This window comes from Misgurnus anguillicaudatus, chromosome 4, assembly GCF_027580225.2.
Source record: "Misgurnus anguillicaudatus chromosome 4, ASM2758022v2, whole genome shotgun sequence".
Lineage (NCBI taxonomy): Eukaryota > Metazoa > Chordata > Actinopteri > Cypriniformes > Cobitidae > Misgurnus > Misgurnus anguillicaudatus.
The window spans coordinates 19,225,391-19,248,169 of NC_073340.2; the positions used below are offsets into that span (position 1 = coordinate 19,225,391).

The 22,779-nt window shown below is 39.9% G+C and overlaps 1 protein-coding gene across 5 annotated transcripts in view; it reads right to left on the reverse strand.

Annotated features, from left to right (window-relative positions):
- Nucleotides 1-4,619: 4,619 nt before the first annotated feature.
- thrab (thyroid hormone receptor alpha b) overlaps nt 4,620-22,779 on the reverse strand; it is a 173,272-nt gene continuing 155,112 nt past the window's right edge. For 3 of the 5 annotated variants that reach the window (XM_055175330.2, XM_055175329.2, XM_055175331.2), the window contains 6 exons: nt 21,041-21,141; nt 20,538-20,685; nt 17,475-17,680; nt 12,042-12,188; nt 9,534-9,792; nt 4,620-7,726 (listed from right to left, as the gene is read on the reverse strand). In XM_055175330.2, the coding sequence (XP_055031305.1) occupies nt 7,476-7,726; nt 9,534-9,792; nt 12,042-12,188; nt 17,475-17,680; nt 20,538-20,685; nt 21,041-21,141 (1,112 nt within the window). In that variant the 3' untranslated portion in view covers nt 4,620-7,475. Of the gene's footprint in view, nt 7,727-9,533; nt 9,793-12,041; nt 12,189-17,474; nt 17,681-19,600; nt 19,647-20,537; nt 20,686-21,040; nt 21,142-22,779 lie in introns of all 5 variants that reach the window. The other 2 variants (XM_055175332.2, XM_055175333.2) reach the window with 1 other exon arrangement.

A 22,779-nucleotide genomic window follows, 5' to 3' on the forward strand; every position in this document is an offset into this window, starting at 1 on the left:
ACCTGTACATTCTTCCGCTGAGAGCTTGAATAATAGACACTCCAGCCCAGTTGGTGGTGATAATCCACCTTTGCCAATTGCAAGAATACAAACAAAGTTCCCGGCGCGGAGTAATACCGTACATCACACCACATCTAATACAAGTCAATGGAGTTGGACAAAAACTACGATAAAACCTGTAGGAAAGCATCTTTTGCAGCAATTTTTGTGTGAGCATATCAGTGAACACCCCTGACCACTCGGTGAGTTTCACGTCTTTGTAAACGAAAGTTTAATGCATTTTAGGAAGAATTGTTCCTGTGCACCTATACACCAATTATAGAGGTGGGAGGTGATACAAGAAACACCTGAAAATTCTCGGGCCAGCATCATATGTCAAAATTTCAGTCAAAAGCGTTCTATTTCATCATAAACAATCTTAAAACAGGGCTTTAAGTGTAAAATACCGAACTTGTCCTTTAAGATTTATAAAACAAAGCAATGTTCCCTTTAAAAATAATAATAAAAATACATTTTATTTATGGGTGCCTTTCATAGCACTCAAAGTCACCTTACAGTTAAAATAAGCCAAAAATACAGTAAAAATGCAAATATAATTAAAACAGACACATGTAAAAAGATTAAAATATAAAAATAACCACTGATAAATCAGTGATCACCTGCAAGTGTGCGTACATGAATCATCCTTAGATCCCACCCTGCAAGCCCAGTGTCCCATTAAGTTTGTTTTTTATAGATCACAACCTTTGCGTGGGAACTGGCGTACGCACGTTTCCAGCCCCGTTTTGTGCATACGCACAGTTTATAAACGAGACCCCTGATTCGCAGCGTAGCTGGCAACTTCGGCGCCGATTCAGTGCAGATTCAGCCCAGAGTTGTCCTCTGTCTGAATCACGACTTCAGAAGTGGGAATTATTCATTCAACATACATTTTACTTTTAGATAAAACAAAACATGTTTTTTGGCCTGTGACATCATGATCTGAATGTATGCTTGAGTTTTGGCTGAATCTGGCTCATATGACACACTGAATTTTACCATTTGCTCTTGTACTGTATCCAGAACCGTTTCACGGAAATATGAAGAAACACCTTTGAAAAGTTGACATTGGCAGTGATGCGTTTTCGATGCTGAAACATTACACCTTACATGACAGCCTGTTAAAAGCCCCTTTAAATCAGCCCCAAGATAAAGTACAGGAGAGATGTGTATAGTGTGTAGTTTGTGGTAGAGAGAAAGATGATGGACAATAAATGGAAAGACCACAGGACACAAACAGCAAAAGCACATCATAAACTCAGAGAGCAAAGAATGATGAGCTAACAAAAAGGCGTGGCTGCAATATTCAACATTTATTTAAAAAAAAGAAGGTTTTGTTATATTTATTTTTTGTCTTTTTTATTTCGTTGATACCTGAGAGAATCCTTCAATAGCTTTCCTTTCCAGTCTCATTTGAAACAGATGGTTTGGACATCATCCCCGCTCTCTGCGCACACTCTCATGGCTGGGTGCATTTCGCACACTCTTCAACATATTCACGAACACAATTACATTCAACTTGAAAGTAAATGGAGCAAAATTGAGGGTTTTTACATTGTTGTGTCGAGGGTGGCCAATTAAACTCGACAGCTGTTTTTCAAATGCAGGTGCCTATAAGGATGTCAAAGCTTAAGTGTACAATTTCTGTGCCTTTAGCATAACCAAATATAATTACAAAAGTGATTTTTCTAACAGGTATCTCAAACACTTTCCCCATTTGACATTAGTCATTGGTTGATGCAATTTTGCAGTGCTAGTTGGGATGCTCAAACAAACATCAATATTCTGATAGGGCCAAATAAGTCACAATGCATATAAAGCAAATTTAACATAAAAATAATACACTTAAGCTTTAACATTGGCTACCATTGGTTTAGTAGCTAAGTATGTATTTCCTGAAGGGGACCATTTAAAAGGGGTCCAAAAGAAATAAAGTACTGGTTGACAAAAAAAAACAGTAAAAGTTTTTATTGATCACTTCAGCTTATAGGGGATATTTAACTCAAACAATAAAATTTTGTAAACTGAAGGCATTTTTGGTTTCTAATAGCTAGTACCAATCCACCAAACCAAGAGAGCGTTTAACACAGACACATACATACAAACACAGATGCAGTTCCCCAACAGCGAATCACATCATTGAAGGTCATTGAAGATGTTGGTGAGGTCTCAGAGCGGATCTCGGGTCCATTGTCTATGAGACTGACTGACTGACTGATGAACAGACAAACTCACTGAGGCTCATGCAGTTGCAGTGGGTGGGGCTATGGGGTGGGAGTGTTTAGAAGAAGACACGCCCATTTAGCGGTGCTCAATGAAACAGCAAGCATGCTATCAGTGGGTAGGGCATTGCATAGACAATCTTGCTACTGGGGATTTTTCCTTCTCTCTGAAGAAAAAAGAGAAAACAAAATTCTTCGACATTTGGTAAAAAGGGGTAAGAAACAAAGCAAAACAAAACAAAACCACCACCAAAGCAAAACAAAACCAGTATCTACTGTTCTCCTCCTTCCTGGTGAGCGCATGTGCAAATGTGTATGGACGCATGGACAACAGGCTCTACAGGCCTGAGAAATCTAATTGGCAGTAAGTAGGCCAGCTATAAGTGCTTCTGGGTACCAGACATTGTTTTTGGGGTAGATGTAAAAGCTTTTGGCCACTCTATAGTTCTTCCTCCGAACTCCTATTTTGTACTTGCATACTTCTCTTTACCATCTGAGCTTATGCTAAGATCATGGCTAGCTAGCCTGTCGGTAAAGAGCAGTCAGCATGACCAACACATCTCATAGCAATTTGTAGCTATTTACGAGGTTTTACGTACGAATAGGAAATCATCACCTTGTAAAAGAGTTACAAATTCCTGTGAGATCAGGTTGACATTGCTGTGTTATGAGTGCAGAGGAAAGCTAAGGTGCGGGGTCAAATATTAAATTTCATGGGGCACTTCTTCATACTGGTAGTCTAACATGCACACGTACAGATGTGTGAAGCATTTACAGAGCTAAGTAAGCAGTTTTCTTTGAACTTTACAAAGTATTGGGATCAGCCGGCTTGGCTCGCATTCTGGCCCTTTGAGGGACATTTCACTTTTTTGAAAACACGCTCACTTTCCAGCTCCCCAAGAGTTAAACACCTGATTCCCACCGTTTTAGAATCCATTCAGCTGATCTCCGTGTCCGGCCCCAGCACCTCCAGCACAGCTCAGCACAATCCACCGAATCCGACCAGACCATTAGCATCACGCTAAAAAAAGGGAATTATACTCTCAAACTGGCGCAACAATCAAGGACTCCGCTGATGCAACATGGCCGCAGCAGGCGCAGCGATACCACTGCCGAAAATAGTCCCATTGGTTACTTTCAATAGCAGGGGACTATTTTCGGGCAGTGCGCAACATCACCACGCCCGCCGCAGCCATGCCACACCAGCAAAGTCCCCGATCACCACGTCAGTTTGAGAGTATAGTTCCTAGCCATATCTGCCTAGAAAATTGCAACTTTTAATTTTCCGTCGGTCTTAGTACACGATGTAACTACAGAAGAGTCAAGTTTTAAATAGGAAAAATAACGAAACTCTTTGGTCATATTTGAGCGCGATGCCAATGGTCCAATCAAATTCAATGGACTATGCCAAGCCACGCCAAAAGCGCCAACGCCAGACCCGGAGATCAGCCGAATGGGTCCAAAACGGCAAGAATAAAACGTTCAACTCCAGGGGAGCTGGAAAATGAGCGCACCTTCAAAAAAAGTGGAATGTCCCTTTAACATCATGTGACGTTTGCATATGGTTAACATATAGTGATTTAATCTTTCGTTATCTTTTTGTTTTGTATTTACATCCTTGGTTATGGCCAAAACATTGTAAAAATACAAAAAGGAAAAACAAATCAACAAAACAAAAGTATTGCACCTCGAAGGCGGCAATATATGCTTAGTAAGCTGTTTGTGTAACATCATTTTGACAGTACTGTCCACTCTGCTGGTGACCTGAAGTGAGGTTCTAGTTCCCGGGCTCGGCTCCGACCCGGTTCTGTCGGCTACATTCAATACCATGAGCACCCTTTGCTGTCACAGATGCACACAACTTCCTCTTCAGCCTTCCAGCCACCCGCCCAGCTGCCGGTCTGCTTTCATCAGCGCTCTTCGCATAAACGCAGACAGGGGCCATTACGAGCTGTCGGATGAGCCGGCGTGTTTACAGATGGAAGGTGATGTTTATAACTGGTGCGAATCTGAGAATGGGATCTTGGCTTTGAAGGCTGAAGGAGGAAGCCACGTGCGTCTGCGATCACACACCCCATCGTACGATTCAACACACTGGATGCACTCGGACACGAGTGCCATACAGAGACAAACTCCTCCCAAGTTCATTTAAGAGTTGTGTTGTGTGAGGTATGAATAGATTGTGTTTCAGTTTTTTTTACTTTCTTTTTTTTTGTATTTTCAGTTTCTGTTGCATTATTTCTCATGTTACTAGTCTTCTTTCATAAAAAAGAAAACAAAATATAAAAAAGAAAATATTCCTGTTGTAAATTCCTCTTGATAAAAAGACGGACAAAGGACAGATACACAGACAAACAGAGCAGTTGACTTATCAATACAAACTATAGTGAGGTGAAAAAGAGGTGAAATTTCGTCTAGTTTACACTGCACGCATGGTCAAAAAAGTGACTACGGCTGTTGTTTTCTCTCTTACATAGAGCAGTTAAGCATCAAAAACAAACAAACAAACAAACAAACACATTTTTTAGTTAAAAACGAAAAGAAAAACAAACAGCTTAATAAGCTCCGAGATTTTAACTTTGTTCTGGAGTCATTTCTTTTCATGAATTTGTTTTCAGGGTTTGCAATTATTTTATTATATCTTGTTACACTTTCTTTCGAATAAAATTAGAAGGTAAAGCAGCATCAACCCTCCTGCTATCAGCCAATCAGAACCTCTGACATCACAGCATTCCTATTCCATTTCCGTCTGAATGCTGCTTTCCTACACAAGGTTTGTTCGTCCTTCTCTAGATGATTAAGACCATCACAGTCATTTCCGATGGACACAAATTTATCCTGATTTCAGTTTCGTTCTCTTTCCGCTGACTGTGATGTCATCGCAGCCCCTGATTGGCTGTCTCATTTGCTTTGCAACCTCCCATTATAGAGCGAACTACTCTTTCAATCCTCGTTCACATTCATGCGGTGCTGCCATTCTTTGCATGGCTACGGCTGCTCCCCTGTCTTACAAGGGAAAGGTCTGTTTCTGTTTGGTGATCATCTTAAGCCACTAGGCTTTGAAGGGGCGGGGACACAGGTGTGTGTGTGTGTGTTTGCGACTGTCGTGCGGCACTACGGCCCATACCTGGCGTGTTTATTGGTAAAAAGAAAACAACTTGGATGTTGGTTGGCTTAATACTGACTCTGAAGGTGTGCTAAAGAGCACATGGAGGTGTGGCCTCTGTTTGACAGAGAGGATAAGGGCGTGGCATTGAAACGAGTGCATGCTTTACACGCAACTGTGCTGCTGTGTGAATGGAAGAGCGAGGGGGGGACCCATCATGCCTTAGTGCAAAAACTCCTCGGAGGGAGATGGGCTTCAGAAAGTGCCTTGTGAAGATTTGAATGGCCTCTTTCAAAGCTAAGTGCTCTTTATCAAATGCTAGTTGTCCCACCTCCCCAGCCCCTCCTATGATTGGCTCTCTCTCGCCACCCGTTAAAGAAACCAGAGGACCCCTTGCTCAACTTGTTTTCGCCAACTACTTGGTTTTGAGAAAGTAAAAAATCAACAGTGATCGACCCATCGATAAACGGGTCATTCATCTTCTCACACTGTAGTTCTCTCTTCAGCTCCTCGGCGGCTTTTATGGGTTAGCCGAAAAAATTAGCGTCCGTTTTAAGCTTAACTTTTAGAGCGACGCTTGGTCCCACACTCAAAGAAACAACAAAATACAGAAATTTTCTCTCAGCCCGACTTAAAAAAAAAACAAAAAAACATGGAGGAATCTGACAGGCTACAATAAGGAATGGCGGGCCCTCCTGTCTTCAGTGGTTTTTCGAAACCAAGTGTGTGTTTCTTTCCTCCTGCGTTTTGTATGGCCGTCCGTGTGTGAAATTATGTGTAAGTTTAGGTGTGTGTGTAAAAGAGAGGAGGCTGAGGCTAGCTGCCCTGTGTTCAGAGGTGAGGTAGAACCTGTCAGCACAGAGGCAGTCTCAGATCCGCAGCCAGCTGGATGTGTGCTCACATTTGAGGTAAAACAAAAACAAACAAACAAACGAGAAAAAAAACACAACAACAACAGCCAGTCCACCAGGGCCCGTCAGGAGTGTTTACACAGACTGGGCAACAGTAGCATCTGAGTAGCGCACAGAGGGGCTGGACCGGACCACCAAAGCCCCGCATGACGGTCCGGAACGACAGCGCTGCAGTGCGTACAGTAAAAATGAGGCATTCGAGTTTCGAGGTGTGTTTGAATATAATTGTATGCGTGTGCTGGGTTCGAGAGGATGGTAATACTGACTCCCTGCCGACACCTGTAAAACATACAAATCAGTGCGATTCAGATGCACATCGACGGCGCTCAGGGGTCTCCGATCTTTCTGTATCTCAGCGTGACTTTCTCGGAACACAGAAGAGCTCATATATCATTCAGAATGGGCCAGCGTGAAAACCCACACAATGGCAAAAAAGAACCACTCGCAGCATTTATGAGCCCCGAGCGACGAGCTTTCAAACGGTCTGCGTCCTACAGCGAAGGGAGGGAGGGCGTGTTCTCTAAAGGTCCCAAATCATTATGAGAAGCTTTAGTTAAATATAGCACCTGATTTGGTTCAGAAATCTCCTCCTGCTGAACACGCAAGAGAATAATGAGGTCTGTTCGGAAGGCTCCACGTTAAGGTGGAACTCGAAGTATCTAAGATGCCGGTCGGGTATACACCGTAACCTCACGAGACGCTGAGATTTATGTGACTGAAATTAACTGACCACTTCACAGACTGGTGAGAGGAACCAGGAAAGCCGCGACACCAGGAAAGCCCTCCAGTCTTAGCCGAGGGCCTAGACATACTCCTCTAGTACAGCTCTGACCCACAGAGCCATTCTGAGATGGCGACAGTAGTGCGGTGTCTATACATGTAATGTACATAATCAAGTACTGCACCTGTAAGCCTAACCCGAGTGTGTGTGTTTATAAATCTGTATGTTAATGTGTCTAAGGTGTTGGTAAGACATTATACACAGACAGAAGGGCCAAGCGTTGGGAGTTTTGTAGACGGGGAGGGCTGAGTATTCTGTATAAAAAGCTGTCGGCTATAACCTCCGTATGAAAGCCGTTCCAGTGATGACCCCTGCCAATGCAGCTGCTGGTGGTGGGTTTGGTGCGTTGAGGGGTGTGAGAAGGGGTGAGAAACGCGGTTTCGTATAAACGTTCCTGATTCTCCAGCCTGGGAACATCACACTTCCTGATCCTCAAAGACCTCCAGGAAAAGAGGCGGGAAGAGTTCAGTGGGGCACTCCACCTTCATGTGCAGGAAGCGACTGGCGTGGCAGGCTCCGATCATCCGCAGGTCCGTCACCTTCATCAGCAGCTTGGGCCAGAAATGAGGAATGTTGTGCTTGCGATAGTTGATGTAGTGTTCGAACGCCAGAAGGTACATCTCCTGACACTTCTCGATCTTCTCCATGCATGTCAGGCCTGTGCGATCTGAAATATGGACAACAGTCAATACGTGATTGTTACTGTACAACACCATAACATAGCCCCCCTTGTGTTGAGTGTAGTGCTGCATAACGTTTAATCGCGATTAATCATTTGCAGAATAAAAGTTTTTGTTCTTTAAATATACAAATGTATATACAGTGAGGAAAATAAGTATTTGAACACTCTGCTATTTTGCAAGTTCTTCCACTTAGAAATCATGGAGGGGTCTGAAATTGTCATCGTAGGTGCATGTCCACTGTGAGAGACATAAACTAAAAAATAAAAAAAATCCAGAAATCACAATGTATGATTTTTTTTAACTATTTATTTGTATGATACAGCTGCAAATAAGTATTTGAACACCCGAGAAAGTCAATGTTAATATTTGGTACAGTAGCCTTTGTTTGGAATTATAGAGGTCAAACGTTTCCTGTAGTTTTTCACCAGGTTTGCACAAACTGCAAGAGGGATTTTGGCCCACTCCTCTACACAGATCTTCTCTAGATCAGTCAGGTTTTTGGCCTGTCGCTGAGAAACACGGAGTTTGAGCTCCCTCCAAGGATTCTATATTGGGTTTAGGTCTAAAGACTGGCTAGGCCAAGCCATCCAAATGATCATTGGCAAACTCAAGACGGGCCTGGACATGTGCTGGTTTAAGCAGGGGAACCTTCCATGCCATGCACGATTTCAAACCATGACGTCTTAGTGTATTACCAACAGTAACCTTGGAAACGATGATTCCAGCTCATTTCAGGTCATTGACCAGCTCCTCCCGTGTAGTTCTGGGCTGATTTCTCACCTTTCTTAGGATCATTGAGACCTCACAAGGTGAGATCTTGCATGGAGCCCCTGTCCGAGAAAGATTGACAGTCATGTTTAGCTTCTTCCATTTTCTAATGATTGCTCCAACAGTGGACCTTTTTTTCACCAAGCTGCTTGGCAATTTCCCCATAGCCCTTTCCAGCCTTGTTGAAATTTTACAATTTTGTCTCTAGTGTCTTTGGACAGCTCTTTGGTCTTGGCCATGTTAGTAGTTGGATTCTTACTGATTGTATGGGGTGGACAGGTGTCTATGCAGCTAACGACCTCAAACAGGTGCAATTAAGTTAGGATAATAAATGGAGTGGAGGTGGACATTTTAAAGGCAGACTAACAGGTCTTTGAGGGTCAGAATTCTAGCTGATAGACAGGTGTTCAAATACTTATCTGCAGCTGTATCATACAAACAAATAGCCAAAAAATGATACATTGTGATTTCTGGATTTTTTTTAGATTATGTCTCTCACAGTGGACATGCACATACGATGACAATTTCAGACCCCTCCATGATTTCTAAGTGGGAGAACTTGCAAAATAGCAGGGTGTTCAAATACTTATTTTCCTCACTGAACATGTGTGTGTATTTATATATACATAATTTTTATACACAGTGCACACACACATAAATGATGTAAACACAAACTTTTATTCTGCACATGATTAATCGGGATTAATCTTTATGCAGCCCTATTTGGGTGCATCGCCCCAAAGAAATTCATAACATAAAATAATCTCAAACTTAATTGTAATAAATAAATAAATAAATAAATAATATATATAAATTATATTATTATGTGGCAATATTTGTTTTGTTAGTAGTCTTATTTCTCCAAAGTTTGATTTATGACAAATTAACAAATATCATAAAATGCCAGGAAACTGGCAGCTTCCTGCACTCCATCAGTTTGAGAACCGTTCTTGGCTGTATGGTTAAGTAAAGAACCTTTAATATTTTGTATTTGTACTACAACAGGACAGCAAATCTCCTTACCTGAGCTCATGAGCAGTACAGCCTGCAGCAGGGCCACCTCGGTGTCATCCAGGTTGAATTGAGCCAGGCTCTTGCCCAGGTCGAAGATGGCATCAGATACCACGCCTAGCCCTCCATTCTTTAGCTGTTCTCTTTTGACAGCCATCTCTCCGCTAAGTGTCAGGGTCTCACTTTCAGGGTCATACCGTACTGCAGCACGTAAGGACATGATCTCCATACAGCAGCCCTTCAGCAAAATGATCTGATCCTCACAAGGCAGCTACACAATTAGAAAACACACAATAAATAAGGCTGTCAATCAACTTTTATCTCTTAAAAAAAGTCACTACAGTTCAAAAGTTAATGGTTACTAATTTTTTATTTATATTTTAGAATAGGAATAAATAACAAAAAAATAACTATGGGAATTGTGTTGTGACTAAAACATCAAGAATAAATCAAAATGTTATATTATACTGTAGCGTCTTCTAAGTCAGGGGTCCACAAACTTTTTGTGAGCAAGGGCTACCACAATGGAGAAAACAATCTGAAGGGCTACTTTTTGATATAGTCTACTCAAAACTTTTATTTACTTGTTGATTTTAATTTTATTTTACTTGTTGATATGTTTTATCATAGTTTAAATTGTGAACATACAGTATATAAAAGAAGCCAAGCTAATATAAAAAAATGTAATAAATAAATATAAAAATTGAGGCTATTAAATTAATAGAATGTGCTTTGGCGGGCAGCGCAGGCACCATGTAGTCACCCTTTGTCTTGAATTTGAAAAAAAATTACTCTTATTGCTTTTCCGCTGTATTTGACTGAGGTCATCCATTTCACAAATATATTTTTGTACAGTAAATACAATTTTAATATTGTTGTAAAAAAAGTTGGCAGAAACGCTAAACCTTAAAGGGGTCATAGCATGAAAATGTTAGCATTGCCACTTTGTAGGTTTGAGCAAAAATGTGTCGTTTTGGGTGTGTCTTTTAAAATGCAAATGAGCGGATGAAGTGCAAACACTGATCACAATGATGGTGGTTTGATGCAATTTTTTTCTCTCTGCATTAAATGGCAGTGCTGTGGCTGGGTAGTGCAGATTAAGGGGGCGGTATTATTCTAATAAAATATCCTTATGACATCATAAGGAAAGCCAAATTTCAATGACCTATTTTTGCTCACACCTACAAAGTGGGAATGCTAACATTTTCACGCCATGGCCCCTTTAAGAAAGAGTTTTGAGATTATGGGAGACATTTTCGAGAAGTGACCCTGAAGTTTTAAACAGTAGTTTTTATAAAATATTAAAATTTGTATCAACAGATTCTACACATCAGTATATTTTAATATACTGTAGGCCTATATATACGTACATGTGCATAATGAAATATATATTTAAAGTAATACATATACTAAAATGCACATTTAAATTTATTATATGAGTAAAAATACAGTATGCTGCTTATTCAAAAACATATTCATGATTAATGCTGTTATAATCATGGATGATTGTTCAGGTTCGAAGATTCAACATACTAAAATGCTAATTAATTTACTTTTCTTAATCATCTTGTCTGAGTGTTTTTTAAACATATTTTAAACAGAGATTTTCTCCATTATTTTCTCACATTGATTCTGACAGCCTGAATAATATTACGTATTGTATCACCTGAAGGCCAATAATCTGCCTTTAGAGCAACAGTAAGTCCTTAATAAACAACTTTCTTTTGTCAATAAAGAACTTGTTGCTTCTGAAATGCATTACAATTATTGTTATATACCAGTCAAGCCTGAAATTCAAACTGTGAAGAGCATAGAGAGAATGTATCTGGCAGCAGACTGAAATAATGTTTACACTGACACATAAAACGTTTCACATCATTTACAAAAGCAACACACTTCAGTCAGATAACTGAAGACAATAAAAGCACCGTATAATTATTATTTGACCGTTCTTTGAGTTTATAGAAATTTGCTTTACAAAATACATCCGGCAAAACGCTAGGTGTAAAAAATAAACAGTGGGGCAGTGGGTACAGTGCATGGCAGTGTAAATTTATAGTGTAGACAATAATACATCTGCTGGCATGAGGGTGCTGTGTAGTCTACTATGCAAGAATGTTCCCACTTGCGGTTTAAGGAGAGCTGGTGAACTTTAAATATGGAGAGAATGTTACACAGCTTTGACTGATGCAATGTGGCTATATCACAGGCAAGTTTACACACACATTCACCAAATCCACAAATCTTCCCAAAGTGAGAGAAACTTGCCCACATGTAAATATTGACACATGCCTAACTATGCAATTTCGGATTTATCAGCCCGACAACTTTGGCACCAATAACAAATAACCCATTTCCATCAGGAAAGCAGCATAATAAGGCTGATGAAGACTCTGGTCTACTGTAATTACAAGAGAGGAAGCTTTACCTCAACAGACTCATTACTACTGAATACAAATACTTCCACTTGCTTTAAAAACAAACAACATATACGTAGTGTATATTGCACACCACACTCACCTCCGAAAACATGGGCAGTTTTTTGGCAAAGTCGACAACGCGTGTGATGGCCGGCGTGATGATCTTGGTAAACTCGCTAAAGGCTTCCAGATCCACTTTGTCCCCATCTGATGTGGGGGCCACTGGAGATTGTCCAATGTCCTCCGGCTGTGGACAGACAAACAGATTCATTAAGGGTTACAACTGCTTTTTCCCAGTGACAACCTCGCAAAAACTGCAAATAGTGTCAGGAACCTGTTTTAAAAAATGGTCAAAATATGTACCACAGCGTGTGGCAGTACCCTTTAAAACTGTCCTTATATGTGCCATAAATACATTTGGTACCAATATCTACCTTTGAGCTACTAATATGAAGCTACTCTTTACGTGCAAAGCTGTACTTTTTGAAAGGGTACAGCCCTAGGGACAGCTGAGGTACATACAGTGAGGAAAATAAGTATTTGAACACCTGTCTATGAGATATAATTCTGACCCTCAAAGACCTGTTAGTCTGCCTTTAAAATATCCACCTATTTATTATCCTAAATTAGATGCACCTGTTTGAGGTCGTTAGCTGCATAAAGACACCTGCCCACCCCAAACAATCAGTAAGAATCCAACTACTAACATGGCCAAGACCAAAGAGCAGTCCAAAGAGCACTAGAGACAAAATTGTACACCTCCACAAGGCTGGAAAGGGCTAAGGGGAAATTGCCAAGCAGCTTGGTGAAAAAAGGTTAGAAAATGGAAGAAGCTAAACATGACTCTCAATCTCCCTCGGACAGGGCTCCATGCAAGATCTCACCTTGTGGGGTCTCAATGATTCTAAGAAAGGTGAGAAATCAACCCAGAACTACATGGGAGGAGCTGGTCAATGACCTGAAAAGAGCTGGAACCACCATTTCCAAGGTTACTGTTGGTAATACAATAAGACGTCATGGTTCAAAATCATGCATGGCATGGAAGGTTCCCCTGCTTAAACCAGCACATGTCCAGGCCCGTCTTAAGTTTGCCAATGACCATTTGGATGATCCAGAGGAGTCCTGGGAGAAAGTCATGTGGTCAGATGAGACCAAAATAGAATTGTTGGATTTTTTTAGATTATGTCTCTCACAGTGGACATGCACCTACGACGACCATTTCAGACCCCTCCATGTTTTCTAAGTGGGAGAACCTGCAAAATAGCAGGGTGTTCAAATACTTTTTCCTCACTGTATTTTGACCAACTTTTTCTTAGGTCTGTGAATCTTGAGATTAGATATGATGCTTTAGAATAAATCCTCATACATTACTGTTAAGTAGTCATTTTTATAACCGTTTATTCATATTTTAATAAAGGAATTCAAATAAAATTTTTCCCACAAGCCTTTAGACTCAAAAAAGAGGAATGCACTGAATGTTTGGCAACCAAAACTATTTGGACGAAAATAGTAAAAAAACATCTTTCTTAGACACTTCAAAATTGCTTTATGAGAAAAGTTTTGATTTGATAATATTTACAAGTTGCATAGTATCATGACAATAAAAAAGTTAATTTGCCAAAACCACAAACATTCATGTCCCTCAAGCGCAGCAGTACTCTGCTTTGTTTGGGAGTTATGTCTCCGAAATATCTGGTAGATATTACATTTGTATAAAGGGAGACACTGACCACAGCACTGAGCCATGTGCTTACACGCAGAATAAAGCACAACATGGTCAAAGTTTATGCCAATAGTCAAATGTCAAGCTCTGAATGGTTTAATTAGCGACATAAATTACCAGGTATTAAGTTTTGTGGTTTTTGTGGGAAAAAAACATTCATGTCTTTAACCCTGGTGGCCTGTGACCATTACTACTGTATCTAAAATTCCAGTGTGGATTTAGCAAACAGCAATTGTTTTCAATTGCATAAATGAAATGAAGGTACAAATAAAGATAACACAAAACCAATCAAACAGCAGTAACAGACACAGGCGTGTATTTCTGGCTTTTGGGTTATGTAATGTGATATCCTTGGAATACCTAGGCGCATGCAATCCTAAGAGTAGATTAGAGGTCAGCGATCTGAAAACTCTGGACAAACAGCCAAGTTGGCCTCTGAATTTAGGGCAACGCTCAACTATGTATGTAGTAAGAGGCATTTTACACGACCAAGTCAAAATAGATGTAATTATATGAGATGCAGACCAGCAATTACTGCAATTTGGAGTGACTGCATGACAGCTGGCCACCGTGTATATGATTTAAATGAGAGGCACGGCTTTTTATTCAAGGTTTGCATATCTGTAGTCTGTTTCTATCAACACCTTATTCACAACAGCAAAGAGAATCTCAGGAACTGAAGGGAGGGGGGGAGAAAAAACAACACAGAGAAAGCAAAAAGGTATCAACATATAGTGTACTGTACTGTGTGTGACCAAAGTCCCTTTAGGGAAGTCGCACCACAAGGCGGCTACCTTCAGGCAGTTATTTCAGTCATGCAAACTAAAGTCATTTTAATCACAGTTTAAGTACATAACTAAAGGACAGAACGCAGGGTTTGACTTTGGTTCGTTACGGTTTACCTCACAGAAACCGGTTGTTAGGGTAATTACTCTTATTAATATTACTGTTTATTAGCCCTAAAGCTAATAGAAAGCCTTGCTGAAAAATCTACTGATCCAAATTTACAGCACAGACCGCACAGAGAGGTAATAGCGGGATGGTAAATAAAACCGAAAAGAATCTGCGGTTCAGAATGTGCCTCTGAGGTACTTCTAACATTGTGTTTACATTGCGCTGTTCCGAGCTGACGGGACGGTTTTAACGGCCGCGCTGGTGTATTTGTGTAAGTTTTACAGGGATGAACCAGAGCAGTCCCCCCTCTCTATTCCTTCAGGAGGTGGGGAAAAAGCAGACCTTGGACACCCCCCAACTTGGCATGGTACTTTTTCGCCTAAAGACGGGCCCTGTTGGACTACTGACAGCACAAGGAGCATGTTCCCATGGAGAGAGAGAGGTCATGCGGGGTCAGGGCCTTATAGGCTGGATCCTTTATGACGCGTTTTATAGGAGTTCTCGTTTTATATAAGTGGTTTCTTTGTCCCATGTGGCCAATAGTCACTGTATCTAAGGGCGCACTCACACTATCCAAACCAAACCGTACCCCAGCATGATTGTCCCCCTCTTGATTCCCCCAGATGCACGCACTCATACTGTACTTTTATCGATCCGAGCGCACCTTCGTCATCAGGATGTGACTGATTTGAACAAAGCAGAAAGTAAAGGGTTCTCTTAACACTGGAACCCATCGTAATGTTAAGTCTGTGTTATTTATTCAGAGTCGTTTGGTGCACGATGACACACAGCCCTCTCACATGCCATCATATTGCTTAGTTGGTCTGTCACGTGTGCAGCTCGGACATTCACATAACCCTGCTGCGCACACCAGAAGGTTTTTACGAAGGCAGATAAAGGTGAGTGGCCGCGCAATTGAGGTCCCTTCTTTTGAATCGCGCTCTGGTGGGATTTGCGATCACATTGTGCGTTCAGCACCTGAGCCCAAGTGAACCGCACTAGAGCCCACCTCTGCAAGCCGGCCAGGATACTATTAACCAAACCGCCGCAGTTTGCATAGTGCAAGTGCGCCTTAACATAAGTCAATTTATGTGATTGGTGCACGTTAAAGGCTTTAACAGTGCTTGTAATGGCTAGGAGGGCAGTAAGTATTCATGGCCTGAGAAAAGTGAGACACTTAACTTTGGTGAAAAAGTATAAGTGTATATATGTGAGAGCTCTTGTATTTTTGTAAAAATTCAACTGGCCTGATGGGAAAAGCTATTTGCTTAGCAGCCCCTATGCCCCTATTAGGCCCACCTTAGTGTGAGACCCCTGTATTAAACACTATTGCATTGTTACTAAATCGAATTACTAAACCTCTTAAGAACTTGGTTATGCCAACTTGGCAAAGTAGTCAAGTTTGAATATTGCATATTTAATTAATTTTCCAATAATGCCCAAAAATGCTCCGCGGGAAGGCAATTCACTGTTTAAAACAAAGCCCGTCTTTCCCTTATTATAAAAAATTAGCATGCACGAATTTAAGGCTTAACTCTTTTTTTCTCTTTTGGTGTCTAGGAGTAGGTGGTATATTGTCTTGCTGCCTATCATCTCACGGAGATTAATATTGTGTCAACACTCTCTCTTCATAAGTAGACATATCCACAAAGACCGTATTTGGCTAAAAAGAATTCCTGTAATACCTGTCACTAATACACATGAACGCTTGTGGTTGCCCGGTCACAAGCGAAAGTGATCTCTCCGGTTGTGCAGACTTATAGTGTCACCCATTACATTGATTGGCAAGCTGTGTAAACAAATGCTAATGCATGCTGACAGATTCATCCACAGTGATGCTGTACGGTAAAATTAATTGCTGTGAGCAGACAGACAGAAATGAATAAAAAAGTGCAATAGGTAAAGCTTGGAAGAGAGAGTAGTAATAAACATACAGTATGACATCAGTTCATATGAGGATAATATCAGGCTGACAGGGATACTGTAATTATGTACAGTTAACCAAAAGAACAACAGGTTTCTGAGTACATAAACTGTGCCATCACAAAAAAAGTAAACATATTGTGGTTTCTGGTGTTAGGCTCACTAAATGAAGTATCTTAAATGTCATTCTAGTTACAGTATTTGTTTATGTATAGGTGGTATTGCAGATGAGGAAAGATGTTTTTGAAATCTGAGCAGAAAGAAGCATATCCATTTTTTATCCACAAAGATAAATCGAACTTGCAGATCACATTCAGACAGCTAAGCACATTTTCCTCTAATATTGATATATGTGGAATATTGTTTGCCATGCAAATATTAATAAAGTAGCTTGGAAGTGTCATTATAGATGCTTAAGGGAAAATAATACATCCAAAAAATACAGGAAATGTGTATAGTATGAAAAACTATATAAAAATGTAAAGTTTAAAAATGCAGGATCTCTTAAATCTAAATAAAATTAAATCTTTAATTTTTTTAAAGAAATTAGTCTGTTTACTTCATTCTGCTCAAAAACACTCAAGATGTGTTTAGTGCCAAGACAGGTCACACTAAACACTGACGATGCCTAAAGAAGACGTAGTCCTGAAAATGTTTGTATCTTAATAAAATAGATTGAAAAAGAAATATGGATGGACTTCAAAACAATATCAATTCTGGGAAAGCATCTTTATGAATTTAAAGTTACACATTTACATCACAGCTGTGGAACTTCCAGAACAGCGATGTTTTAAAATAGTTTACTATAACAATGAAGCTATGCCAGAAGAGGACGGGACCCAGCAGCTACATGTGGGTCCCCCAAGGATTTCGCACTAATGTGTCTATACAGTTATTTTACTTGTCACTTGTCTCGCTCGCTAGGGGATTTGTAGAGTCCAAATAAACCTGACTTTACATCATACAGCCAGCCATCCACATTTTGCTTCTTACCAGGAACTTGCGCTTCTGTTTCCAGTGAGAGCCCTGTGCATTGGTATGCCGGTGAGCTTCTGTCACCATGCGAATCAGCTCCCACTCCGAGCTGGTTGGTTCTGGTCGAGTCTGCAACGACTTTACTATCTCCTCTTTCTTCCTCTTCTCTCGATTCTCTTCAATCAGACGTCTCTTTGCTACCCGTTTGCTGTCGTCCAGAACCACTACACCATAGAAAAAAAAGGAAGGACTATCTTATTAACTTGAATGACGTGAAAACAAAATACACAAGATGAATGAGAGCATGGCACTAAGAACCCTTTTAGGGATGCATTTTTTTAACATTAAAGAGACATTCCACTTTTTTGGAAAATATGGTAATTTTCCGTATTTTGGAATCCATGCAGCTGATCCCCAGGTCTGGTGCTAGCACTTTTAGCATAGCTTAGCAAAATCCATTGAATCTGATTAGGCCATTAGCATCACGCCAAAAAATAACCAAAGATTTTCGATATTTTTTCTATTTTCTTCTGTAGTTACGTTGTGTACTAAGACCGACGAAAAATTCAAAGTTGTGATTTTCTATGCAAGATATGGCTAGGAACTATACTCTCATTCTGGCGTAATAATCAATGACTTTGCTGCACTAACATGTCTGCAGCAGGCTTAGTGATATTACGCACCGCCCGAAATAGTCCCCTGCTATTGAAAGTAACCAAGAGGACTATTTTCGGCCTGTATAAGCTATACTAAAAGTGTTAGCGCCAGACCCGGAGATCAGCTGAATGGATTCCAAAACGATAAGAATCAAATGTTTAACTCTAGGGGAGCTGGAAAATGAGCATATTTTCAAAAAAAAGTGGAATGTCCCTTTAAAGCAGGGGTGTCAAACTCAAGGCCCGCGGGCCAAATCCGGCCCGCCCCCTCGTTTCATCTGGCCCGCAAGAGTTTACAAATTATGTTAATTATGTGGCCCGCGAGAGTTTACAGATAATTTTATTGTTATTATAAGTTTTATTTTTTGCAGGTTATTTCCTACATTGATTTTTTTTAGCAGCCACCAAAACAAATTTTTGTCCCGCCAAAGTCTTTTTGTAATGTAATCATAGTGATAATGTTGATGATTGCAAGAGAGAGAACACAGTGCCATGCACGCGCGCACTACTAGAGTGGGCGTGTCTGAATGCGAACGCTGCAGCCTCCGGAGCTCGCATTTCCAGGCTGCATACGTCATCAAGACTGTGTTTCAGAATATTTACAATTATAAAGTTAAATATTATTCTTTGTTTATAGTTAATAGTTGGAATATGGGTATGACTTGCGAATGTAATGGTCAGTTAACTTAAATAAATCAGGCTTGATGACGCTGCCTATGCGACCTCCGCATATGGAAACGGACAGTATCTGCTCGTTCTTTCTCTCCCTCTCTCGCGCACGCTCACGCGGATCCAGCGAGAAAATGTTTTCCGTCTCGTGTCCAGAAATGTTTCGCGATGTCCAGCTGGGATTAGTTTACAACGCGTCTATTCCCGCTAAATACGCGAACTAATGACTCATCTTACTCATTAATAAACGATTGAAACTATTGATCTGTAGCCTACCACACTGAACTTATAAGACGTCAGTTAATCTGACACTCAAAGCCAGGTAAAAAAAATCACAGCTTTTTTGTAAAGAGGGCAAGAAATGACAAGTGAGAGTATCTGTGTCTAATAAATGCATATTGTGGTGGAGATTGTAAAACATTTTAGTATTTTAAAATGCCTCTCATTTTCTGACCTGCACAATGAAGGATAACAGAACATTTTGAGTGTACTCACATACAACATGTGTTTTTGTCACCACAATTATTTTTAAAATAATCTGTAGAATAGTTGTACATACACTTTGTCATTATTTGCCTGTGCTTCTACTTTCAAAGCTAGGTATTAATTGAGTTATTTACAAAACCAATAGTAATCAAATGCAGAGAAAATTATGCAATGTGCAGTAAAAAAAGAGTTGATAATTCATACAGTCCTTCAAATACAAACGGCCCTTTGAGATTTACCGTAATGCTGATGTGGCCCGGGATGAAATTGAGTTTGACACCCCTGCTTTAAAGCGTAGCCCCTTTTGAGCAAGCCTAAAAAGGACATACTCACAGTATGTAAAACAAAAAAGGAAACTGGCTTCTTGATTTTCCTTGTTCTGATGTTCACCCAAACACAAAAAATAAATGCATTATTGTTGTAGCTTTGATATTTAAACTCAATATTCAATCTTTAATGCTTGATCTTTAAATTATATATATATATGGGTTTTATGAGATTAATTCAGGTATACGTAAATGGGGCACTACTATATGTAAACATGCTACTGTTCATTTTATTTACCTGTGCCAAACCTACTATACCTGTCTAAACTAAGATGCATGAATTTGCAAATCACTGAACCATTTGTGATCGGTGAATCAATTATAAACCGCCCAAGAAAACCAACCACTGCTACGCTGGAAAAAAGAAGGTGGCTAAGGAAAGTTTGTTTGATTTTCGCTCTCGAAAAGTTTCTACCCTACTTTATGTGACTTCCCAATTCTGACCAAGAGACAGAGCATTACAATAGAGGAAAGTAAGAGCGAGTTTAAGTTAAAACAGAATTGTGGTCTTGCCAGAACATGTGCGCTACATATGTGTGTGGTGCATGGTCGTATGTAGGGGGAGGCCCAGACTGAGCCCTTCAGTTTGCATAAGATTAATTTACATGTGTTGTTAGCATGCATTTGTGTATGCAAGGGCAGGGTTGGATTTGTGAGCCAGTAACATATATGTGTATGGGGGTGCATCGGACTTGCCTTAAATGTGTTATGTTCGGTTAAATTAGAAACACTTCTGTAGGGTCTGTAAGCATATGTAAGTTTTTGCTTCAGTGATAGTTAAATGTGGCAAGTCTTAATCGAGCGATGGTTTAAGAGGGCAAGTTTAGTAATCCCAGGCTTAAAACTAAACCCTCTGACCTCAACACATGTTTCGACTCCATGTGTGTGGTTTTTTGCATGTGACTTTGTATGTAATTTGCATAAGTTTGTCTGGGGTCACTCACGATCCATTGCCATGCCCACGGCGATGCATTTCTTAAAGCGACACAGCTGGCACTGATTGCGGGTGATCTTGTCGATGATGCAGCAGCCATCGTATTTACAGGAGTAAGAGGGATGGAGGTTCTTCTGGATGGTGCGCCTGAAGAACCCCTGAGACAGAGAAAGACAAATATAGCCTAAGCTCGCTTTTAAATCCCAGTGATCACTGACAATATTATCAGCTTAATCCAGCTAAGTTTGTTTGCTTGTCTTAGATGGTCTCATCTGGATTGCTGGTTTCAGGGTTTATCTAGCCATGCGAGATCTGCTTATCAGATCTGCTTATGTTTAAACAGGAGATGCATTCAAAGACATCTCATTCTGTTCACAAACAGTCACATACACAATAAATAAGATTTGAAGTGTACAGTTGAGAACATGATGCACTCCTGAAAAGATTGTGTGGGGCAGAGACACTTGTTAACAGATGTCCCTGTATACATGCAATAGCACATGCATATCGTACCTTGCAACCCTCACAGGTAATACAGCGGTAATGATAGCCAGTAGCTTTGTCTCCACACACCACACACGGCTCATCCTTCTCCAAGTAGCTGGGGATGTACCCTATAATAAAAAGAACACATATTTACACATCTGTATTGCTATCAAGTACAAACATCAGCATACTCACAAGTCTACAGTATAATACACAATACATTATATTTTATGCCAATGCAATACTCTGTGGTGCTGTAAAAACATTGTGTTGTTTGTTTGAGCATCTAAACGCACAACATGGGCTCAACCAATAATGTGTATTTGAGTTGTGGGTACGGAATGTGTTGAACTGACCAATGGCAGATGTTGTGTTCGGTTTGGAGTAAATTTTGACTGTACTGTAGATACAATGGCCTGGTTTAACAGTCAGAATTTAGCTAAAACCAGCACTAGGCCTTAGTAAAATTTAAATGTTTCAGCATCTTTTTTAAACATGCCTTAGGTAAATGTTACTGGTGTGTATCTTGAGATAAATCAATGACACTGGGATATTTTAAGATCTGTCAGTTCGAGTTATTTTCAGTTGAGAAGGCCCAAATATGTTTTTAAGCCTAGGACTAGCCTTAATCCTTAAAGGGATAGTTCACCCAAAAATAAAAATTGTTCATTCGTGTTCATCAGAACAACATTTTTACAGGTTTGTAACAACAGGGTAAGGAAATGATGACAGAAATTTCATTTTTGGGTGAACTATCCCTTTAAAAAAACGGGGGAATAAGATGTACCTGCAGTTGAGCTCTTCTGACAGTGCTCGACTTTGAAAGCATTACTCTCAGATCTGACAGTGTTTCTAAACGAATAGAAAGACTCATCTTAAGTCAATCAACTGCATGAGCTTTTCTGTCCATTTGTGAGGCATTTCACAGATGGGAAATTGGTGTCAGAGAGAAGAGTTATGGTTTTCACACAGGGATAATCCACTATTAAGCACCACTCAATACTCAAAAGCTGACAAAACGCAATCTGGAGAAGATACAAAGGACCATATTCGTATATCAATTTTATTTTGAACATTTTTAAAATGTTTTTCTTTTCCTATTTCACATTTCCCATTTACTATTTTTTAGGGCTGTCAAAAGATTAATCGTGATTAATCACATACAAAATAAAAGTTTCTGTTTGCAAAATATATTTTTGTGTGTATTGTGTGTAATTATTATGTGTATATAAATACACACATACATGTATACATTTAAAACAAGTTTATGTATGTATAATTTTTTTAAATGTATATATAATATAAAAATATAAATAAATAAATATATGCATGTAAATGTTTCTTAAATACATACATGCATGTGTGTATTAATATAATACAAAATAATTACACAAAGTGCACACACATATATTTTGCAAAAACAAAATTTTATTTTGTATGCAATTAATCACGATTAATCTTTTGACAGCCCTACTCTTTTTAAAGGGGTCATTTTTAATGATGCAACAATACACCAATATGGATTTATACATCAATTTTATTTATAACAATCTGATGCATCGATGCCACACGTACAATATCGATTTGAGGCACCTTTATTTTGACACTGTCCACGTCCTCATTGTTTGACGTAACGTCTACCTACGCATCTCCGCCGAACAGTGCATTTTGTTTATTTTCATCTGCTACTAGCGTCAGCAAGTGAATGCGATGCAGCAACAAAGCGGTTGTAGCAGCGAAAACACAGCGAAAAAGACAGAAGACGA